Source organism: Notamacropus eugenii, chromosome 4 (genome assembly GCF_028372415.1).
Source record: "Notamacropus eugenii isolate mMacEug1 chromosome 4, mMacEug1.pri_v2, whole genome shotgun sequence".
Lineage (NCBI taxonomy): Eukaryota > Metazoa > Chordata > Mammalia > Diprotodontia > Macropodidae > Notamacropus > Notamacropus eugenii.
Genome location: NC_092875.1, coordinates 68,026,480 through 68,049,154, shown reverse-complemented (window position 1 = coordinate 68,049,154; position 22,675 = coordinate 68,026,480). Strand labels below are relative to the sequence as shown.

Here is a 22,675-nt window from a genome sequence, read left to right as displayed (position 1 = left end):
AGCTGGACGTTAGGAAGATGAGAGCTGAGAGTTTCTTAACCTGAGGTCCATGAACTCTTTTTTTAATTTCTCGATAAATGCATAACAGTATACTTGATTTCCTTTGTAATGCTACATGTTTTCTTTTATGCATTTAAGAACATTTTTCTGAAAGAAATCCATAGGTTTCATCAGACCTCCAAAGGAGCCAAATGACAGATAAATAAATGGACGAGCCCCTGTTCTAGGACAGTCTTTTGGGTCAGGGGAGAGAGAGAAAGATAATAATGAGATCGGACTCTGTTCACTCTTGTCCGGACTCTTGGTTCACCTTCCTAACTGGTCACTCTTTAACCAGTCTTTTCCCATCCAGTCACTTCTGCTAAGGCTACTGAAGTCAAGTCTTACTATTGCGCCCCTCCCTGATCCCATTTTTCTTCTGTTCAGCTTGGCCATTACCATAAAAAGTGTTCACACTCCTCAGGCCCCTTAGGACTCTGGTGTGGTCACTTATTTCTACTCTGAATCTACCCATCTCTGGCTCACTTTGGGCACCAATGCTTCAACTCAAAGACACAACTGATTCTTCACCTTAGGCTTTCCCACCTCCACACCCTTGCTCTAAACACTTAATATTAAATGAAGGAAAGAAACTTGCTATTCTCTAGAGGCTTTCTTCAGAGCACTGCTGCCTTGCTGCCTCTTAAACTTCAGGTCACCCCACTGAGGATGGCATAATCCTGCCAGTGTGGATGAAGGAACACACTCAAGAAGTATCTTTGACCACTGGATTACAAAGCTGGTGGTGGTGGTGGTGATAACTAGACAATGACCATCCTCCAGAACTAGAAGCTGAGAGCCTCTAATTTCTGACCCTCAGGATCTCCTCATAAATATGTTGATTTAGAAACAGGGCTAGACTTCCTGGCCTCCAATTTGCAGATATTCTAAATGGAATCAAGGACAGAGGCAGAGACTTCTGATTTCCCCAAAAGACAATATGTTCTCAAGAAAACATGACTATCATTAGGGCAGGTATCCTTAACTCTTTTGTATTACGAACCCTTTGGCAGTCCACTCTAGGCTGTGGACCCTTCTCAGAATAGGGTTTTTAAATGTGTAAAATAAAATACATAGAAGCAAGGCTAGTGAAAATAAAAAAGTGATTTTTTTCCTTCCTTCCAAGGTCTGAATCTGTCCATTAATCCCCCAAGTTAAGAACCCCTAGGGCGAGGGTCACTGTGTCTTGAGTATTGCTGCATTGACTTAAGTGTATGTCCTCAAGAGCCAGGACTACACTTCTTTTAAAATAGTTACAGCTTAAAATCCCAGAACTCCCGATCTTGGAAGGGACCTTAGAGAGATCATCCAGGTGAGCTATTGCCCGAATACTGCCGGTAGTAGGGAATTCACTTGCTGTCCCATGTTGCATTCTGTTTCTTGCAATTTGTACATTCTACATGTAGATTGTCAAGAGTTAGATGAGAAGTTGGAATACAGACTATAGGATGATAGTACTGGGAGGGACTTTCACGTAGGAGCTTCTCACTTTGGGAGAGTTTTATTTGTTAGGAAGTTTTTTCTTATATAGAATGAAATCTGTCTCCTTGTGACTTTGGTCCATCTCCCCTAATAGGTCCTAGTTTTGCCCTAATTTTAGGGCCTCACAGCCCAAATCTACCTTTTGTGGTTTATAGGGTTCCTTGCACATTTGAAGATAGGTGTCTTCCAGGACTGAGAGTCTGGGGCGGGGAAGTTTCTAATAATTAAGAAACTCCTTCTTCCCCAACCATAATCTCTTATTCAGGCTCAACCATCCCCTGTTCCTTCAACTAAACATTGTATGGCATAATTTTGAGACTTATCCTATTTGCCCTTCCTGGAAGGAGGCAGTTTATGATCTCTTAGAGAGGAGGGAGAGAAAAGGTGAAATTGGCTCAGTAGTTGATAACTTTGCTGGATCTGTAATGTTATTGGTGCTAGTTTTCCTTCCGTCGCTGCATACTCTCCAAAGAGGACCTACCCTACATCCTGGAACCTTCTACTCAGTTCACAGAATCCCTGAATTTCCAAGTTGGAGGGGATCTCATTGACTGGCTAGTCCAGCCCACAGCTGTAAAATACTCTCTCTGTGACATACCTGGTCATCCAGCAGTCATTCAGCCTTAGCCCAAGGACCTCCAGTGAGGGGTAGTGTACTACCTCCCAAGACAGCCATTCCACTTTTAGACCTCTCTCATTCCTCACCCCAGCTGCCCTTCTCTTGTTCAAACTAAATAGTCACCTGATCATTTCATGACCCTTTGCCATCCTGGTCCCCCTTCTTACCATGTTGTCCAGCTTATCACTGCCTTTCCTAAAATGAATAGGTGGTCAGGCCAGGGAACCTCACCTTTCTTCACATAGCATGAGATCACCTACAGGCTATCACATTCTGCTGCCAGCTGAGGCTGAGCTTGCAGTCCACCCAAACCCCCAGATCTTTTGCAAACAGCTGACTCACCCCCATCTTGTACCAGTGAAGTCAGCTTTTTGAACCCAAGTGTAAGGCATGACATTTAATGGGGTAAATGCAGTCTTACTCAATTCTTAGGCTAAGATCTTTTTAAGTTTCTGTCATCCTGTCTGCCAGCTCTTCCTTCGCATGTTGTGTCATCTGTAGACTCGATCAGGTCTGCCATCTGTGCCTTTATTGGAATCACTGCTTCATTTCAGTCAGTGTTTATTAAGCACCAGCTCTGTGCAAGGCCCTGGCCTAGGCACCAGGGGCATAAAAATGAAGTCAAATAGTCCTGCCCTGAAGGAGCACACAGCTTACTGGGGGGGTGCAGCATAAAGATAAATAGTGACGATTTGTAGAGGAGAGAGCACCAGGCTTCCAGGCAGAAAGAGCTGAGTTCAGACCCCAGTCCCTGGCTGCATGGCCTCGAGCAAGTCACTGAACCTTCCTCAGGCTCAGTTTTTCCAGCTCTAAAATGAAGAGAGTAATCTTACCTCCTTCCCCAGGCTGCTGTGAGGCTTGAATTAGAGAGCATATACCAAGCGTGGCGCCACTGCTCACTGTTAGACTTGTTCATAAATAAATTCAAGGTGATTTGAGGAAAAGAACACTAACAACTGACTGACTCCTTAGGGAAGGTTTCCCCAAGGGGCTCGTACCTCCCTCAGTCCTTTGCTTTTCTCGGGTACCAGCGCGGCCTGCTGGCCAGCCATCTGTTAGCTGTCACCTCCCTCTCCAGTCAGGCATTTCCTGTAGGCCACTTGCTGGTAGTTAAGAGATTGCAAAGCTCTCTCTCCGTGTAGGAGTCCTGCAGTGGGGTCACCGGGAACGGAATACAGTGATAGCATGGCTTGTGTGTTTTCCAAGACAAATCCTTGTAGAGATGTCTTCCATTTTTACAGTCTGACAGTCTCTCTGTATCCCTACCCTCTCCCAGAGAGCCATCCCTAATTAAGATTTTTTTTTTTTTTTAAGGGGAAGGAAGAAAAAATGTCAGCAAAATAACGCATAGAGAATAATCTGGCTTGTCAGCGTGTGAAGGTGTGTGAAGCCCTGCCCTACCAAGGAGGGGAGGGCAGTGCCTGCTTTCAGCTCTTCTTTGGGGCTAGGTGTGCTTTTTGTCATTCTGCAACTTTCCACTTGGGTTGTTTTGTGGTTGTTGGGTTTTCACATGTCACTTGTCGTCACCACATAGATTGTTTTCTTGGCGCTGTTGACTTCCCTCTGTATCAGCTCCTGGCTTTTCATGCTTCTCTGTATTCATCATATTCTTCCAGCCCAGGAGTCTTCTGTGGCAGCCATGTGCTGTGGTTGTTCATCCAATTACCAATTAATGGCCATTTACCTTGGTTCCAGTTCTTTGCTACAACAGCAAGTGCTACTATAAATATTGGGGTGTATCTGGAGCCTTCCTTTTTGATGCTGACCTCCCTGGGGTGTGTGCCTAGACGAGCTGGAATATTCCTGATTGACAGAAGAGGAAGAGGAGTCTCAGGGGTAAAATCATTTGCCCAAGATCATACATCCAGTGATTGGAAGAACTAGGACTAGATTGCAGGTCTCCTAGGCTGCCAGATCAAGCCAGACTTTAGGCTACATTCCCTTTTCCACAATGGTGTGAAATCTCTGCATTCTTCCCAGAGGCTTGGAGCTTCCCTTCCCTTTCCTTCTCTTTTCTTCCCTTCCTTTCTCTTCCTTTCCCTTGTCTTCCCATTCCTTCCCACAGAAGACTGGGGGGAGGGGGTCTCTCCTAGAGATTGAGTGTGATGGAACAGCCTGGCTCTGGCCAGAGGCCCATAAGGGAGGGAAAGGAAGGAGGCAGCCGAGCTTCAAGAATGTTAATGAGTCAGTGCCCCAGTCACTGGGCAAGGACAAAGCTGTGTGCGCAGGCGTGCTGGGGCATCCAACCATACAGAATGACCAGGCCAAGGTGGGGGGATGGGGACTTCACCCAACCTGCCCCTGTTCTAGAAGCCACAGAGCCCAGTTGGTGTCCCCCTAACCCTGTTTTTTCCCTTGGCAAGGGAGTAGCTAGGGGTCTGAGCAGCCCTTGCTTGGCCTGAATATTTTGTTATTTCTTTCCTCTAAAAGTCCTTGGACCTTCCAGAGGCTGATGAAATGAGACTGGCCTGCTAACAGGAGTCTGTGCAGTTGAGAAACACAGTATGGCTACTTAGTGCTTTTGGATATGGAGAGGATGCCTTCATTCTTTCCTCATTATGGGATCTCTAAGACCTCTCCTAACACTGAAGTTCTGCAAACTTCTTACCAGCCAGAGCTGTTGACTCATGGGAGAGGGAGTTTATAGTTACAGTCAGGAAGAAGTTAGCTGACCACTTGGTGGGCAGCAGGCCCTGTACTGGGAATCAGATGCACCATCTCTGTGATTTGTCCTCTGTGTGACCTTGGGCCTTGCTGCCTTCCTTTGGAAATTAAAGGTTTTAAAGATGCGTTGGTTGGTAGGGCTAGGAGGAGCCCTGAGGTCACCTGGTCCAGCCCCTTCATTTTGTCCATGAGGGGACTGACATCCAGGGCAGTGGGCTCTCATTAGGGCTTTACCTCAGGTCCTTCATAGCACCTCACCCAGCTCTGTCTATAATTGTGGATGAACTCCCAGGTCCCTTCCAGCTCTGGCAGAAGCCAAGGTGGGGAAGGCAGATGCTGAATATTTTCAGCCCCCTTTCCACCTCTCTTTTACCTTCTTACCCTTCCCTTGCCCCCAGGTGTCTGAATACTCTTCTCTCTCCATGTTCCTTTTTTTAACCTTGTTTTGCTGGTCTTGTCGGCAGCCTGAGGGACTCGGTTACAAATTTGTCTTAATTGCCTGCCTTCACAGTGTTTCAAAGGCCATCAGTTGTGTGAGGATTTTTAATAGCATCTAAATGACCACACTACATAAGTCCATTGTTCTTTTGTCTTTGGCCTAACATTCTGTCTTTGGGTGGGAATGAAGAATTTTCTACAATCTCTAAAAAGAGGGGTTCTTAACCTGAGCCCAGTTCATGAATTTGGTGCTTTTTAAAAAATATTCTAATAGCTGTATTTCAGTGTATTTGGTTTCCTTTATAATCCTATATGTTTTATTTTATGCTTTTAAAAATATTATTCTGAAAAAGAAGTCTATAAGCTTCATCATTTTGCCGTAAGAGGTCCCTGACACAAAAGAGGTTAAGAACTCCTGATCTGAAATATAATGAAAATAAAACTTTTGTATCTATATAATGTGATCGAGTTCATAAAGCCCTTTCCACCTTCATTTCCTGATTGGATCTGAGCAGCCCTCTTCAGAAGAAGGAAGGGGCTTGCTAGTAAAAGGTACTGACTGACTGTTGAGTTGTCCAGGGTCACACATTGAGTTAGCAGCAGAAAGCTGTGATTTACTGCACTGGATCTTCCAGTCCCATCTCTGATTTGTCAGCTGTGTGACCTTGGGCCTTGCTGTGCCTTCCTTTGGAAATTAAAGGTTTTAAAGATGCATTGGTTGGTAGGGTTAGGAGGAGCCCTGAGATCATCTGGTCCAGCCCCTTCATTTTGTCCATGAGGGGACTGACATCCAGGGCAGTGGGCTCTCATTAGGGCTTTACCTCAGGTCCTTCATAGTGCCTCACCTAGCTCTCAGTTTATAATTGTGGATGAACTCCCAGGTCCCTTCCAGCTCTGGCAGAAGCCAAGGTGGTTTTACATATTCACTTCCCATCTCTCAGCAAGAAACTGGCTATGCAATTGTGGTTGCAACCTTAGGAGACCCAAGATAAACACCTGAAACCTGGGGCCTTTCAGGGGCTTGGACTCTTGGGTTCCAGGAACCCATAAACTGGTAAGAGTAGCTGAGTATTTTGACCATCTGAAAAATTAGGCACACACATGGTACAGTCATGCCAGGCAGCTGTTCCCACTCACACACACCCTCCCTAAGAGGCCACGGGATGGGAAGAGGAGGTTGGAGGGATCAGAGTGTTGGAGTGGAAAGAGACAATTCCATAGACTGACTGTCCTCTGCCTGTTTCTGAATAGAGTAGCTATAGTTAGGAAAGATAGATCTGTCTCTTTTACACACACACACACACACACACACACACACACTCACACACTCTCTCTCTCTCTCTCTCTCTCTCTCTCTCTCTCTCTCTTATGTGCCCCAATCCTACACATCCTCCTCTCAGCTCTAGTATTTTGCATTCTAAGGTTTGTCCCAGTTGTAACATTGTGTGAGTAACCTCTGTACACAGCTGGCTCTTCTAGTTTGCACTCCTATGCTGACAGCCACTGATCTTCCCATTTCATAGATGGAGAAACTCATCCACTGAGTAACTGGAAGTTGCAGCTAGGAATCTGGCCTCTGGACTCTTGATTAGCCTCTAAAGGTGCCTCGAGATTCATAACAAGGCCACATAGATACTCTAGAATATGACCCTCCCTCCTAATGCTGGCCCCTCGGCCTGGAGAGTTGGCCAGCTTTGCCAGGGTGATGTCGTGCTACTCTTTCAGAGCCTGAGGAAAACTCCTGTGGAAGGTTAGATGAAAGCAGGTCACCTCCCTCCCTGCTGAGCAGCAGTGACACTCATTTTGCTTTTCTCCCTGAGCTGATGATTTTGCTGTGAATCTATTGCTGTCAGATATATTTAAAACCATCATGCCATCCTGCCCAGGAAATTCTCAGAGGAGGGGATGCCTTTTTCATTCATTCAGTAGCCTGCCCATAAAATGGAATTATGGCCCTCTCAAATGCACCCGTTGGAAATGGAATTGCTGAGCTGTTAATGGGGAGGGGGGATGGCTTTGGGGCTGGGGAGGGAGTGCAGGAGGCCCTTTCTGATTTATTCTCAGCAAACACAATAAGTACACTATAAATAAGTCAGTGACTTCGCTGCCTGCCCTGTTGGGGTGGGGGGTGGGGGGAAGGGGAATAGATGATTTACAGCCTAAATAGGGGGATGCGGATCCTGCCTGTGCTATGGTAGAACTCAGCCTGACTCAGACTCTCAGCAGCCAGGACCCATCTCAGGAGAGGTGTAGATGTGACTTTTCCCTTATGATGCCCATGACTCTTGTCTCCACCATAACACTCTCTTCTTCCTTGACACCCCCATCCCTTTGAACCCAGAGAGCTGACTGTCACACAGGCTAAGCTAGCTTCAGGTGGGCCTGCACGTAGGCTTCCTGTCAAATGAAGTGGCCCTTAAGATGAAAAACAAGATGGAACAGAAGGAAGGGAGATCCTGGGGTTAGTCCTGGCTCTGTCGTTGACTTAACCTTATGACTTTGGACGAGCTCCTTCCCTCTGATCTTCACTTTTCCCAATGTCCCTTCCAACTCTGGTATTCTTTGTTCAGAGGTCTTTTTCTTTGACCTTCTGTATCCTAAGAGCCCTCGCACTTCTGACCTTCTGTGTTCTAAGGGCCCTCCCAGTCCTGACATTCTAAGGGTTTTCCTTTCCTTCTGGTGTGCACCATGTTTGGGGATTAAGTCCCTTCTTTCCCAATAGGATATATCATTACATGTGATAAGCAGAGGTCTCTGGTGAGCTGGTTTTTTCCAGTTTGATTTTTCAGCATTCTTCATCCAAAAGATGCAGAGGGGTAAATGAAGGATGAGCAAGGAATCCATTTATGCTCTTTCTCAGGGTTGGTGAAATTTTATAAAACCTACATATTTCATATAAAAAAACACAGTAGAAGAAGAAAGGCGTCTTAGTGGAGAGCCTTCCTTCCACTGTCCTGCTGCCTCATTCCAGTGATTAAACCCATTTCTCTTCCAATACTTCAGCTTAGTGTGGGGCGGTGGAACTTGGACAGCGATCGTCAATGGCCTCCTGTTTAGCCAAAGTACAGCCATGAATGGTTGAATGTTGGGTATGTGGTCAATGTGTAAGAAATTTAATTCACCCTTTACCCTGTCTATGGATGCCCAGAGTAAGTCAAGAAAGGAGTTTTCCATTCTGTGGTTAAGGCTGAAAGTTTTCTTGCAGCTCCGTTTTGTTCCCCAGGGATCCAGCTCAAACCTCTCTCTCTGCTCCCTTCTTCCGTTCCTGGCAGCCTGCCTGTCCACAGATGCATTACCTTCTTCTTCTGCCAGTCTCCATCAGCAGCATTTTCTGTGGCTACTCCCCTGGGAAGGCCTGATGCAGTGACCCAAGTGCTGGCCTTGCAAAGAGCTGCTACAGCAGTTCCAGGGATGTTCAGCCAAAAAGGGAATGGGAATAATAGCTGCTTGTCTCCCACATGCTTTTGGTTCCAAAGAACTGTGAGGTTTCCACTTAAGTATCCTCATTAGGAGCTGTGATTCTGCCCTATCTGTTACCAGCTGTTGGGAGCCATATTTATAGAGGACATGCTTTCCCTTGAAAGTACCACTGGATGGTATGTACCTGGCCATCCCTTCCCCCCACCCAGCCCACCCTGCAGTTCAGTCACCTGGCATGAAGCCAAGCTAGGAGGCCAATACATGCATTCTGAGACTTCAAGCTGCCTGGCAGGTCAAGTATGTGCACGGTGTAAAGGGTATTATCTCAGGCCCTAGGGATTCCTAGATGAGAGGTAGAGTGGTACCGCAGAAGGAACACAGGCTCTAGAGGCTGGTGACCTGGGTTTAAATGCTACTTCCAACATTTACCACCATCGTGACTGGGCACAATGGCCCCTTATGCCTCACTCATTTTCCTCATCTGTAAAAGGACAGGATTGAATAAGATGCCCTCTGAGGTCCCTCTGCACTTCAGTGTCCCATGATTCATGGACTGTCAGCAGTAAGACCTGTAGGACTTAGGACACAGAATGTTAGAGCTGAAAGCAGTCGGTCATACTAAGAATGCTAGCCTCCATCTATATGTCCCTTTACAAAGTGCTTCACTCACATTGTTTCATTTGATACCTAGGAGATAGGTACTAGTGTGATCCCCATTTTCCTGATGAGGAAACTGAGGCAGAGATGAAGTAACTTGCCCAGGGTCACACAGCTAAGAAATAAGTGAAGCAGGGTTTGATTTCAATCTTCTGTGTTCCAAGGCCAGCAGTTTCCTACCCCTGGACTGCCTCTTCAAGTGTGGGTGAAGCACCTGCTACTATGTGTGGCACTGAGCCAGGCCCTACATGCAAGGAGGAGCCTCTGCTTCATGGAACACACTCCCTTTGTTTTATGGATAAAGAAAACCAGGCCCAGGCAGGGGAAGTGATTTGCCCAAGGTCACATAGTGAGTTTGGTGGCAGTAAGTCGGCTCCCATACCAGGGTTCCTTCCATTTTACAACTCTTACTCTTGTTGCAAAAGGATTAAGAAAACAGCATCTCTGTCCTTCTGATTTGAATCTCGGGAGCCATGACCTTTAGTGCTGACTAGAATGAATAACAGAAAATGTCTCTGTGGTTGACTGCGTAGCCAAGTCTGCCGGAAGGGCCCCTTTCGTTCCCTGGCCTGAACATCCCTGTGAGAAAGAACAAGCATGTGTTCTGATCAGGGCAGGTGTCAGGCAGCAGCCTGGGCCAGGAAATGAAATCCAGCTCATTCTGTGCTGGCAAAGAAGCCTTAATGTCTTGCTTCCCTGGTGTCTTTGTAAATAAACAATGAGTGTCCTTGGGGAAACAGCTCTCGAACAGATGGTTGGGTGAGGCTGGGGTGGGGAGGTGGGAGGCTTAAAAAAGAAGTCATTGTAAACATGCGGTCTGATTTCCTGCAAATCTTAGGGCCTTTCTTCATCCAAAGATCCAGGCAGGTTTCAAAGGATGGACATGTTTATTATGTCTGTCCTACAGGAAAGATGAGCTCTCTGGCTTGGTTTCCTCTTTCATGACTTCTCTGAGGAGCTGGGTATCAGGCTGACTTAAAATATTAGTGCTGGAACCTCAGAAGTTAGCTAATTCAGCCCCTTCATTTACAGACTCAGTGGTGATTACTTGCCCAAGGTCACATGGCTGGATAGGGTGGAACTAGGACTCCAGTGTGGGCCTTCTAGCCTCCCCTCCTTTTTGACACGTGGGGAAAGTGAGATGCTCAGAAGAGAGCTTGATTCTTTTCCATAACTTCTGTATCGGTTAATAGTACCATCATCTTCTAGTTCCCCACACTTGTAATCTTGGTATATTCTGACACTTCTCCTCCTCACAGAATATCCAAATTAGAAGGGACCTACGAGACCATCCAGTTCACTTGGTACCTGTACCATAATCTTTCTTCCACATCCAAGGAGGGCCCTCCCTCACTTCCCAAGGCAGCCACTTTGGGAGTTAAACCTGAATCTATTTATCAGCCAACTTCTCCCCTTTGCTCCTAGTTCCATCCGCAGGACAGGTGTAAACAGCTTTAAATCTCTTTGCCACAAAATAGCACTTCCAATAATCAAGCTAGCCTCTTCCCTTTTCCTCTTCTCCCCTTTTCCCACTGGAGTCAGTTCAATCGAGTTCAGTCCAGACTCAGACACTTCCTAGTTTTGTGACCCTGGACAAGTCACTTGACCTCTTTCTTTCTCAGTTTCCTCCTCAGTAAAATGGAGATAACAAAGGCATCTGCCTCCCAGGGTTGTTGTGAGGATCAAATGACGTAACGTACGTGAAGTACCTTGGCAGCCTCAAAGGGCTATATGAGTCCTAGCTATCATTATTACGATGATGGTGGTTAAGTATCATCATCATTTTAATCCTTCTCTTCTTCAGGCCAAGCACCCTCTTCCTTCAGCCAGTCCTCATGGAGCAAAGGTCCCTCGCCATCTTGGACACCCTCTTGTGAATGCTTTGCAGCATGTCAGTATCCTTCCAAAATGTCTTGCCTGCCTGTGGTTTGGCCAGGGCAGGGTCGATGGGTCTGTATACTATGCATTGTACTGCTCTCTTCTCTTTTGGCTTGGATTGAACCCACTGTCCGCTAAAGCCCCCTAATCTGTGGTCTAGTCCACCTCTCCCTTCTTCTATCCACGATGTTAATTTTATGAGTTCATGTAGAAACTTCCCATCAGAGCAGATGTGGTCCATTGTTTTAGCCTGTCAGGCCCTTACTGAGGCGTGATTCTTCCCCAGCCCAGTCTCTCTCCTGGCTTTGTGTCATCTGCATACCTGACAAACATGACATCCATGGCTCATCCAGACCATTGCTAAAATGTGGAGCTGTGTATGACCCCAGACAAACTGAACCTCTTCATCAGAGATCTCCATGCAAGCTGACATTGGACATTCTTTGGTGATTAACAGTTGTGAAGAAGAAACCTTGTTTTTATCTTTCAGTGATCTTTCCTTCTACCTTCCCTCCTCTTCCTCCTCCGCTCCTTCCCTCTGTCCCTTCTGTCCACCCATCCTTGCTACAGGTGCTGATTATCTCACACCCAGACTATTGCAGTAGCTTTCTGGTTAGTACTCCTGGCTCAGTCCTCTCCCCACCACTCAGCCATCGAAGTGAGCTGCAATGCAATCCCAAGCCTCTAGGATCAAAAGAAAGCCCCTTCCTACGTTTCCAGCCTCCTTATACCTGCCTGCCCTCCACATACTCTACCACCTAGCCCATCTAGTCTTTCAGTTCTTTGCGCAAGACACTCCATCTCCTGATTCCAGGTGTTGTCATGATCTGTCTCCCTCCTCATTTCTGCCTCCTGACTTGGTTGGTTGTCTTCAAGCCCTCGCTAAGTCCCACCTTCTGCAAGCAGCCTTGCCCGCTCAGGCTAGTGGCTCGTGCCTCGTGCCTCCAGCTTCCCCTGTAATGCTGTGTTTTGTACACAGGTGTTTGCGTGTTGTCTCTCCCCTTGGACGGCGAGCTTCTTGAGGACAGCTTGTTTTGCCTTTCTTTGTATCCCTAGCACTTAGCACAGGGCCTGACACATAGTAGGCACTAACTAAATCCTTACAAACTTCATGTGACTCTAAGTTCATCTAACTTCTCTTTATTTTGCTCACAAGGGTGGGGTGAGACTCAGCCACTGCTCCCTAAATATAATCATCAAATCAGTCAGCAAGCATTTATTAAACTCCCACTGTATGCCAGGAATTAAATTTACAAAGACAAAAATAAAACAGACACTGTCCTCCAGGAATTCTCATTATTTGGGGGGAGGCAACATGAAGATATACATACACACGTATACAAATTATTTATCAATCAGCAAGCATTTATTAAACACCTGCTATGTGCCAATCACTGTGTTAAGATCTAGACATAAAAAAAAATGAAAAATGAAACTATTTCTGCTTTCAAGGGGTGTCTGTTTCTCTCCCCCCCCCCCACCAGCAAAAAATGCAGTGTGTCCTGGCCACTCTCTTTGTAAGCAAAGATAGCTGTGACAAGAAGAGGTTCCATGCTCTTTGAAGTGACCCTGAGAAAGATGAGTTGAGAGTCCCTGCAGAACAACTAGTTTAGCCTTAACCACTGCCTTCCAGGTTGACTTTCCTGTCCTTCTCTGGGCCTTGTGTCTCAAGCATCCAAGCAAGCCTAGGGAGCAGACAGACAAGCCAGGCTTAACATTTCCAATGCTTAATGTGTCCCAGCAGAAATGGTAGCCCTGGCATCTCTATCCTGCTGGTTTTGACAAACTACTCTGAGGTCACTTACAAACTGACCAACTCCAGCAGCCAAGGCGGCTACAAAGACTCTGTGCTCTTCCACGTCTCTGTGAGTGGCGCCACGGGCTCATGGGCTAAAGGCCAATCCCAGAATCTTGGCTTCATAAGTAAGTTGCAGCATTTCCTCTCACACAGCTTCTGCCCTGTACCTGGGAGTGAATCTGATTAGAGAACTGAGCCAGGGAACCCAGAGGGCCGGGCAGAAAACCAGGAGGAAGAAGGGTCCAATGGGAGAGATACTACTGTGACTCTGAGCACTAAGGTTCAGATCTTCTCTTTCACTGCCTTAGGCAAGCCACTGAACTCCAAAGGGTTTAGGCCCAGGGTCTCTCTCTGCTCTTTTCATTCTGCATGCCGAAGACTCTGTGTACTTAGGACTGCTGCAACATCTGCTGAGTTGGCCAGCTTCCAGGCCCTCCTCAGCAGTCCGCTCCCTAAAATCCATCTCTGACCACATCACTGCATTACTCCACCCCCATTCATGGCACCTGCTCCATGGTCCATGGCAAAAGACTCCATTCCTCAAACAAGCATGGAGCTTCCCTTCCCACACCAACCTCTACCACCCCCATTCTATACAGCTAGGTAATGGAGTGGAGAGAGCACTAGGCTTAGACGCAGGAAGACCTAGAGTCAGATCTGGCTTCAGACACTTAGTACCAGCTGTGTTACCTTGGGCAAATTATTTAGCCCCTATCTGCCTCAGTCTTCTCATTCCAAAATGGGGAGAATAATGGCACCTCCCTCCCAGCAGCGCCTTGTGGCTCAAATTAGACAGTCTTTGTGCTTTGCAAAACTAACTCTTCTGTAAGATGACTGGGTGGCACAATGAATACGGAGCTCTGGAAGACCTGACTTAAGATACTTTTGAGCTGTGTGACCCTGAGCATGTCACTTAACTTCATTTGTAAAGTGGAGATAATAGTAGCACCCATCCCCCAGTGCTGTTGTGAAGAAAATGAGTTATGTTTGCAGAGTATTCTGCAAAAGTTAAACACTACTGAAAATGCTATTGTTATTCTTATATTTCAACCGGAATGAACTGTTTGCTACCCCCTCTCAACTCACCCCTTCTCCCCGCCCCCCCCAAAAAAAGGCATAGAAAAGTGAAAAGTAGTGGATTTGAAGTCATATGGCCCAGATCTCCAACACCAGCTTCACTCCTTACTCTCTCTGTGGTCTGGGATGAGTGGCCTAACCTCTTTGGGCCTCAACTTCCTTGGGTACATAATGAGGGAGTGGATCTGGTTCTCTAAATTCCTGTCTAGGTTTTACATGCAGTGCTCACAAATCCTTGTTTTCCCAACTCTGCCATTGCTAACATTAACCCCTAAGCCTTCCTTATCACTTTATTCCTTCCTCTTCTGCTCTTTACCATATTTTGTTTTGTAATCTAATCATTTGTGTAATGTTAGCTCCCTTACCAGATGGAGTTTCTTTAGGACAAGGGTCATGACTTATTTATCTCTGAATATGTGCATGAAGAGATGCTTACTCGGTGGTTGTCAGTCAGTAGACATTTCTTAAGCACTTGCTACATACCATCCAATGTGCTATGTACTGGGGATACGGGAATGTGCTTGCCCTCAGGGATCTTTCAGTCTAATAGAGGAAGGCCACACGTAGAAAGAAGGTGAAGGGCTTGGGAGAAAGGAGGAAGCACCCCAGGCACATGATGAAGTCATTCAGCCAAAAGTCCAGCAGGTGGCTCCGCTGGGTCTTCTTAAATGGAGGATCTAGGAGGAGCTTTCCATGGTACCCTCCCTCACCAGTCAGGGAGAGAAGAGCCACAGGGACATGGGGTACTGTGGAGGTATGAGTTTGTGATCTTGCAAGATGCTGAGATTTCTGGAAATAGTGATAAAGTCTGGGAGAACAGCTGGATGGGAAGCCCAGCCTTCATCATGAGGTTAGCTTGAGAAAGACATATTTTGGCCCTTTCTTGTTAAAAAAAAAAATTGGTAGCAGTATGTTCCATTCTTAAATAATTCTATGAGTTAGAAATTTCTTTCTTAAATTGACCTGAAACTTTTCTCCATAACATCTTCATATTGGTCCTGGAAGAGTCCCCAATTCCCAGTCCAATCAGAGCAAGACTCTTCTACTGGGTAGCAATGGAGTGGGGTGAGAAGAGGACCCTAGACCAAACATCTCTATTTGTTCTCATTCATAGCCTTTGATTCAACAGACGTTCTAAGATATTTACAATGTACAAACTTTTGTGATACAGAAATGAATAAGGCACCCCCCCCAAAGTACCCTCACATCACCTACAGTCCTATTCTCTTTGCTCCAGCCTCTCATCCCATTCTCTTGATGGCTCCTCATATGACCTTGTATGGGGAGAGGATAATACTAGACTCACCTAGAACTTCCTCTTCTAGTATTGCTCACTTGCTAGGTTAGTTGTGCTGGCTCCAGCCCAGGCCCTCTCTCAGTCTTAGATTTTCAGAGCTGGCAGGTCTGGAGATGATGAATATCTTCTAGGACCTACCTTTCCTTAGTTTCCCCTACTGCTAATACCTTCCTTCCCTAACCCTAATTCCTTTTCTAGAATAACCAGGTTCCCTGTGTTTGTATTTATTTTGCATATGTATGTGTGTGTGTGTGTGTGTGTGTGTGTGTGTGTGTGTACCTATTTTCTCCCCCACTAGAATGTAAATTCCTTGGAACTGTGAGTAGGGATTATTTTATTCTTTGTACAGGTATCGCCAGTACCTAGCACAGAACCTGGCACATAGTAGGCACTTGATACTTACTTATTGGTTGATCTCCAACCTGTTCCTGCCTCCTTTGCTTGAACAGCTGCCCATTACCTCTTTTTAAAAATGTATTTTAATTAACAAAAATCAGTTTACTCTCACACATTCCCCCCTTCCTCCCTCCACACACTGAAAAAAGTAAAACAGAACTCTTTTAACAAGCATGCAGAAACAAGCAAAACAAATGTCTGCCTTGGTCATGTCTAAGAGCTTTATCTCCATTGATACTCCAAGTCTGCTGACTCTCTGTCACGGGGTGGGGAACATTGTAGGTCCTCTGCAGTTAGGACTGATCATTGGCCTCAAGCAGAGTTCTGAAATCCTTTAGAATTGTTTGTCTTTTACAGCATGGTCACGTTGTGGTATAAATTGTTCTGGTTTTGCTTTAGCTTCACTCTGTGTCAGTTGATAAAAGACTGACCTGGTTTCTCTGAAATGATCCTGGCCCTCCCTCATCTCCAGTGGCATGGCCCTCTTCTGTTCCATTCCCATACCACAGGTTGTACAGCCTTTCCCTAGAGAGGGGCTCTCCCTTAGCTCCCAGGTCTTTGGCACCAAAAAAAAAAAAAAAGCTGCTATAAATATTTTTGTACATGGGGCCCTTCTCTCCCTGTGATCTCTTTGAGGTATGGACCTATTAGTATCACAGAGTAAAAGGAACTTGGCCCCTCTTAAGATAACATTCTGTTCTTGAAATAGTTAAAAGTTCTTATTTCCATCAAACCTAAGTGTTCTTCTACCATTAGTCCTTCTGTCCCTGAGGACAGACCAGATCTCCTTCTTCAATGGCCATGGACATCAGTCAGCTCAGTCATCTCTGGGCCATACGTGCCCTTTCTTGAACCGATGCTTCTGTGCCATGGTTTTCCATCTCCCTCTGGACATTCTCTGGCTGATCAGTGTCCTTTATAAAATGTCGTACCCAGTCGGTCTGAGCCCAGGACACCACACAGGCTTGATCTGACAGAAGCAGAGCACGCAGGGATTAACCAGGGCCTATCTTCTCTTCCCACAGGAGGAGAAGGAGAAGCGCCGTCTAGAGCAACTGGAACGGAAGAAAGAGTTGCAGAGGCTGCTGGAAGAAGAAGACTCCAAGCTGAAGGGGAAGTCGCCCAAGCCCCTGACCCCCGGCAAAGTGACCCGGGCCCAAATAGAGGAGACGCTCCGCCGAGACCAGCAACAGAAGGAAAATGAGGAGACAGGTAGGCTCCTGGTCCAAGAGCCTGCTCGCTGTGGTCCTGGAGGGGCCTGCCAACCCCCCCAGGGAGGGAGGGAAGGAGGCCTCCTTCTCTCCTTCTTTGCTCTTCCTCTAGCCCATGGTTTGGTTGGGACACGTTCTTCCTGGGCCCACTGCCCCCATGTTGGGTAAATCATTCAGCGCCGACTAGGTACCAGATACTGCACTGAATGCTGGAGGTATGAAGAAAAACATGATAGTCCCTGCTTTCATGACACTCACCATCTAATGGGGGAGAAAACTTACAAACAACTGTACAAACAAGACAGAGACAGGATAGATTGGAGATAATCCAAGGAGAGAAGTCACTAACCTTGCAGGGTGTCAGAAAAGCTTCCTGTAGGGACAGCCTGGGGGTGCAGTGGATAGAGCACCTGCCTTGGAGTCAAGAGGACCCAAATTCAAATCTGGCTTCAGGCACTTGATACTGGCTGTGTGACCCTGGGCAAATCACCTAACCTCAACTGCCCACCACCACCACCACCAAAAAGAAAGAAAGGCTTCCTGCAGAAGGTGGGATTTTAGCTTCAAAGAAACCAGGGAAGCCAGGAGGGAGAGCCTTTCAGGCATGGAGGACAGAGTCAGGAGATAGAGTCACTGGGGTGTAGAATGTGTGGTAGAAAGTCACAAAAGGCAGGCCAAAAGTGTGCCATGGACTAGGGGACCTTAATGGTAGTACAGACAGACACTTCAGAGACCATCGAGTCCAGCTCCTCCACTTTATAGAAGAGAAAATTAAGGCCTAGCAAGACAGAGTGTTTAGCCCAAGGCCACAGGGCTAATAAGTTGATGGGTATGATTTGAACCCAGTTCTTTGGATTCTAAATTCATTTATCTTTCCACTGCACCATGCCTCCTCCCCAAGAAGTGCTAGAGTGTTCCCTAGAGGTCTGCTGAAAAGTGTGCCCATAAGAGCCAGCAGCGGGCACTGCCCAGAGGGGTCTGGCCACAGAAGCTCCAACATCTGCCTTCCAAGGATTGTGCAGCAGCAGCTCCCAGGGATCATAGTCCCACATGAGCAGTTTTCCTCCCCTCTAGGCCCACTAGATAGCTTAGATCTTTGCCTCTGGGACTAGACTGGATGCAGCTGGCTGCCCAGAGCGGGGGAGGAGGAGGTCTGCCTTCGTCATCGAGCCTGGCTGAGCCAGGCGCCCCAGACGGGAGGGCGGTCGATGCAGGCAGAGAGCCTGGGAGACTAAGTGCACTTAGCCTCTCATACATCCACCTCTTGGAGACAGACACAACTTAGCAGCTTTTATTTCAACTCAGCAAAATCTCTCATTAAGTATGTGTTATGTGCCAGGTGCTGTGGTGAGAACCTCCCTCAAGGACCTCACATCCTTCGTGGGGGAGTGTGGCACCAACACTGAGGCTTCAGGAGAGTACCAGGCTGTGCTGCTCTGGGCAGTTTCCGGGCTCCCTCAGAACTGCCAACTTAATGTACTGTGACTCTTTTGTCCGTAATCTCCTTTTTAAAATGCCCCCCTCTCCATCCATTCTTTCTATGACAGTGGACAAACCAAAAAGTCACCTTGAAGTACCTTTAGAGGAGAATGTCAACCGCCGCATCCCTGAGGAGGGGAGTGTGGAAGCCAGAACGATTGAAGATGCCATAGCTGTCCTCAGGTACCTCATGGGATTCTGAGGGGAGTGGGTTGGAGAGGAGTGGAGGTGGGAAGCAAGTACCTCCCTGTCCCCAAGAGCTGTTGCAGACATCTTTGCCCTTGGGTTCCTCCCTGGAGAGATGCCCACCTGCACTGGTGGACTTCCTCTGGGCATGGCCGTCACCCTGCCACATCTCCCTTGCAGTGTTAATGACGACTCTGACCGCCACCCTGAGCGCCGCATGAAAGCTGCTTTTACTGCCTTTGAGGAGCTGCACCTGCCAAGACTGAAGAAGGAGAACCCCAACATGCGTCTGTCCCAGCTGAAACAGCTGTTGAAGAAGGAGTGGATGAGGTCCCCTGACAACCCCATGAACCAGCGGACCATGGCCTATAATGCCCAGAAATAGAACTTGGGGAATGGAAACAGGCAGGGGAAGAGAGGGGACCCATCCTACTCTGTACCACTGGCTCCCAGACCCTCAAATTCAGGGTTTGGGGGACAGAGAAGAACAGCCCCAGATAGAACCAGTGGAATTTTTTTTTAAACACATTTCCCTCCCCTGTTTTCAGCACTACTGATTAAAAGAGGAGTCACCACCCGTCCAAGGTTCCTGCTATCTGGCCTCTCCTGCTGCCTCCCTAGAAACGAGGCCCTGCCCTTCTCTGACTTCAAGGCAGAAAGTCCCCATCCCAGCTTCCCTGACCCAGCATGGCAGCACTGGTCACACACACACACACACACACACACACACACACACACACACACACACACAGAGTCTCTCCCTCTCTCTCTCTTCCCCTCCCTCTCTCTCTCTCTCTCTCTCTCTCCTCCCCATCCCCCATTTTGGGAGTGGAGTGGGAATATACAGCTTTAGCTTTCATCTGCAGGGCCCTACAACTCAGCATCAATTTCTCAGGCCTCAATGACTTTGGCAAGGCAGTTAAGGGGCCTTCTTCCTCTCTTCTTAAACTGGGAGGTTGAGTCTGTCCCAGGTGATCAGGGCCTCTACCAGAGCTGAGGTCTAGATCCTAATTCTCCCTCTCAGCAGTTGGGCACCTGCTCCTCCTCCATAAGGCCCCTTCAAACTAGTTGGATGGACCAGTTACCAGCACACCCCACATCCCCTTCACTCTGGTCATCCACTTTCCACAGGATTTCTGCCAACTTGACTCATGCCCAATTCCTCCTGAGCAGGTTCAGTAATAGGTGAAGCTTGCCTCCAAAGACCTTCATCGTGGGGCTCACTTATTCCCACTGTGGGGTTGTGAGCTGAACTACTCTAGCCAAGAAAAGATTTGGGGGGGTATTTTAATTTAATTTTTTTCATAACAAGTGATTTTAACTTAATTTTGCATAATTCCCACTCCAATATCAGTAACCAGAGACTAAAATCTTAGAGGTAAAAGTACGTCCTCTACCCAACCCCCCTACCACCCCTAGTGATGGTCCAAAATTCCCAGTTCTTGGCAGCACTGAGTTACTGACTTAACTGACTGCCTTCCCCTTCCACCTCCCACCTCCCCACCAAAACCTAAGGGACACAGTCCTGGGCATAGTCCAGTGTCCACCACTTGCCAAGGGATAGCCCCCACCTAGAGTTTTCCTGTTCTGGTTTGGGCCTAGGTAGTACCAGGACCTCCCTGGCACTAGAGAGATCCTGCTCCCAGCAAGGGCTTCCTCCTTTCTCAAGGGCTTGGTGTGTGTGTTTGGGGCTGTAGAAGGCTATGGCTGCTGCTTCTAAAAAGCATTTGCACTTTGGGATCCTCAAGTTTTTAAGGGCATCAGACTCTCTCACTCTTCTTGCAAGGTCACCTCCAGCAGCAGCAGAAGGCCACTAGGGAGCTAAGCAAGTAGGTAAAGGTGGGGTGACCACTCTGCATAGCCCTCAGACTCCATCTCAACTTTTCTCCCTTTCCCCTCATCAGAGGCATAAAAACGTTTGTCTTTTTGGTTTTAACTTGCAGACAATTGAACACCACTAAAGGACAAGGCCGAAGCCTACCCTGCTTAGTGTCAGGAGACTCCTCCCCTTTTGGCTCCCACTGAGAAGGACGTAGACTGTTTGGAGGCTTAACCCTGAAAGAACCAGGGAATTTGGAGCAAACCTTTTACTCCCCAGGCTGAGAGGGACTAGAGGGTCCCCAGGGGAAACTGGAAGGGTAGAAGGGGTAAAAAAAAATTTTTAAAAGCCTTTTGGTTTGAGTGGGGAAACCTGTTCTCCACACCCAGGAGATTTCTTTCTTCCATGCTGAAATCCTATCCATCCTGCAAGGTCCATGCCTAGGAAGTTCTCCAATTACCCCACTCCCCAACAAGAAGTAAACTAGATCCCCAGCTCATGTCTTGCCCTTCCTGTGATCTTTATCCCATCTTTGTTGTAGTTTTTACATGCGCCCCTGTCTTTTCCCAGCTAGTTTGGGTGCTCACCCGAGGACTCACGGTGGAGGGTCATCCATTCTCTCTCTCTTCCCCTCACTATGTAGCCCGTAACAGGTTCCCGCACACAGTAGGTGCTCAGTGTGCAATCCATTCATTAAATAAACAACTGGGTCCCAACCCTGTGTAGATGTCTGGTTATGTGTCCCATGTTGACCTGTTGCTTAACAGCTGAACTCCAGAAAGAGGCAGATGGCTGTTTCTGCAAGAGCCCTGGTCTGAGCGTCAGATTTCAGGCAGGGCGATTCCTCTCCCATGGGGAAAGCAACATAGATACAGCCTGACATGGACAAGTGGGTGATTTTACAGCCTGTGAGAGGGAAGCTGACCTCATGTCCGGATGAGGTGGGCAAAAGGCCTTTCCAGAGGCGGCTGGCTGGTGGTCCTGGGCTCAGATGCGGGCTCACACACGTACTGGCTGTGTCCTATTGGTCTCAAGTTTCCTCACCTGTAAAATGGGGGTCTCAATGGTGAGGACCAAATGATTTAACGTTCGTAAGCAGCGCCTGACAGGTGTTATCCCTGGCCTTCTCTGACCCTACGGGCCGACCTTGGTGGGGGCCCCGCCCACGGGGGCAGCCCCGCCCACGGGGGCAGCCCCGCCCACGGGGGCAGCCCCGCCCACGGGGGCAGCCCCGCCCACGGGGGCAGCCCCGCCCACGGGGGCAGCCCCGCCCACGGGGGCAGCCCCGCCCACGGGGGCAGCCCCGCCCACGGGGGCAGCGAGGTGGTGCCGTGCATGGCGTCCGGACCTGTAATCCAGAGCCGAGTTCAGCTCCTGCCTTAAACGTTAAGGGGGTGCCGCTGGGCGGGGCCCTTCGGCTCAGCCTCTGTTTCCTAATCTAAGACAGGGATGATAACAGCACCCACCACCCCAGGCCGTCGGGAGGATGAAGGCCTCCCTCCAAGCCCGGCAGCACGTTGGGGGTGGGGGCCAGGAAAGCCTTTGGGGAAGTCCCAGGAAGCTCTCGAGGCTCGTGGCCGCAGCAGCAGCACGAGGCGCCCCACCCCCTCCTCGCGCACTGCGGCATCCTTCAGCGGAATCCCCGGTTGCTGCGCATGCGCCGCTCCGGACGGGGGAATCCCCCCACACACCCCCTCTTTGCTGTCGGTCGGCGAAGGTGGTTAGGGAAACCGGCTCAAACCGGAGCAACGATGAATTATTGATCCCCGCGGGTGGGGTGGGGGATGCTGTGAAGTGAGCTTAAGGGAAAGCTAGGCAACCCCCTTTCGTCTCCGCAGGCCTGCCCGTTGCCATGGCGATGGGGCGCCTCGGCCCGCTGGCGGGGGCGGCTGAAGTCGGGGAAAGCCAGCGTCGCAGGGCGCCTGCGCGAGGCGCTCCGCTCACGAGCCGGGGCTTCCCTTCGTGCTGGCCTGCCGAGGAGGGGGAGGGGGAGGGACCGCGGTGACGTGGCGGGGACTGCGGGGCTCCGAGGGCCAACGGGGAGAGGGGAGACGGAGAGGAGGGGGGGATCCAGGGACAAAGGAAGGGGAGACATGGCGGAGGGAGACACACGAGCACGGGAAAGGGGTAGCTGGGGCTGTGGCGGGGGGAGACAGGAGAGAGCTCCCGAGGAGGCAGGAGGGAGGCACGAGGCTGGAGGGGCGGGGGAGGGGCG

The 22,675-nt window shown here is 48.6% G+C and overlaps 1 protein-coding gene and 1 long non-coding RNA gene across 3 annotated transcripts in view; one reads left to right on the top strand and one right to left on the bottom strand.

Annotated features, from left to right (window-relative positions):
* The window catches only part of CCDC124 (coiled-coil domain containing 124), a 40,564-nt gene extending 19,388 nt beyond the window's left edge, over positions 1-21,176 (top strand). For both annotated transcript variants that reach the window (XM_072601684.1, XM_072601683.1), the window contains exons 3-5: positions 16,791-16,977; positions 18,524-18,638; positions 18,822-21,176. In XM_072601684.1, the coding sequence (XP_072457785.1) occupies positions 16,791-16,977; positions 18,524-18,638; positions 18,822-19,026 (507 nt within the window). In that variant the 3' untranslated portion in view covers positions 19,027-21,176. The remainder of the gene's footprint in view (positions 1-16,790; positions 16,978-18,523; positions 18,639-18,821) is intronic.
* Positions 19,921-22,675, bottom strand: LOC140499803 (uncharacterized). The gene is made up of 2 exons (XR_011965544.1): positions 22,152-22,675; positions 19,921-21,504 (listed from the first exon to the last, which is right to left on the bottom strand). It is a non-coding gene; the product is annotated as an uncharacterized lncRNA (long non-coding RNA).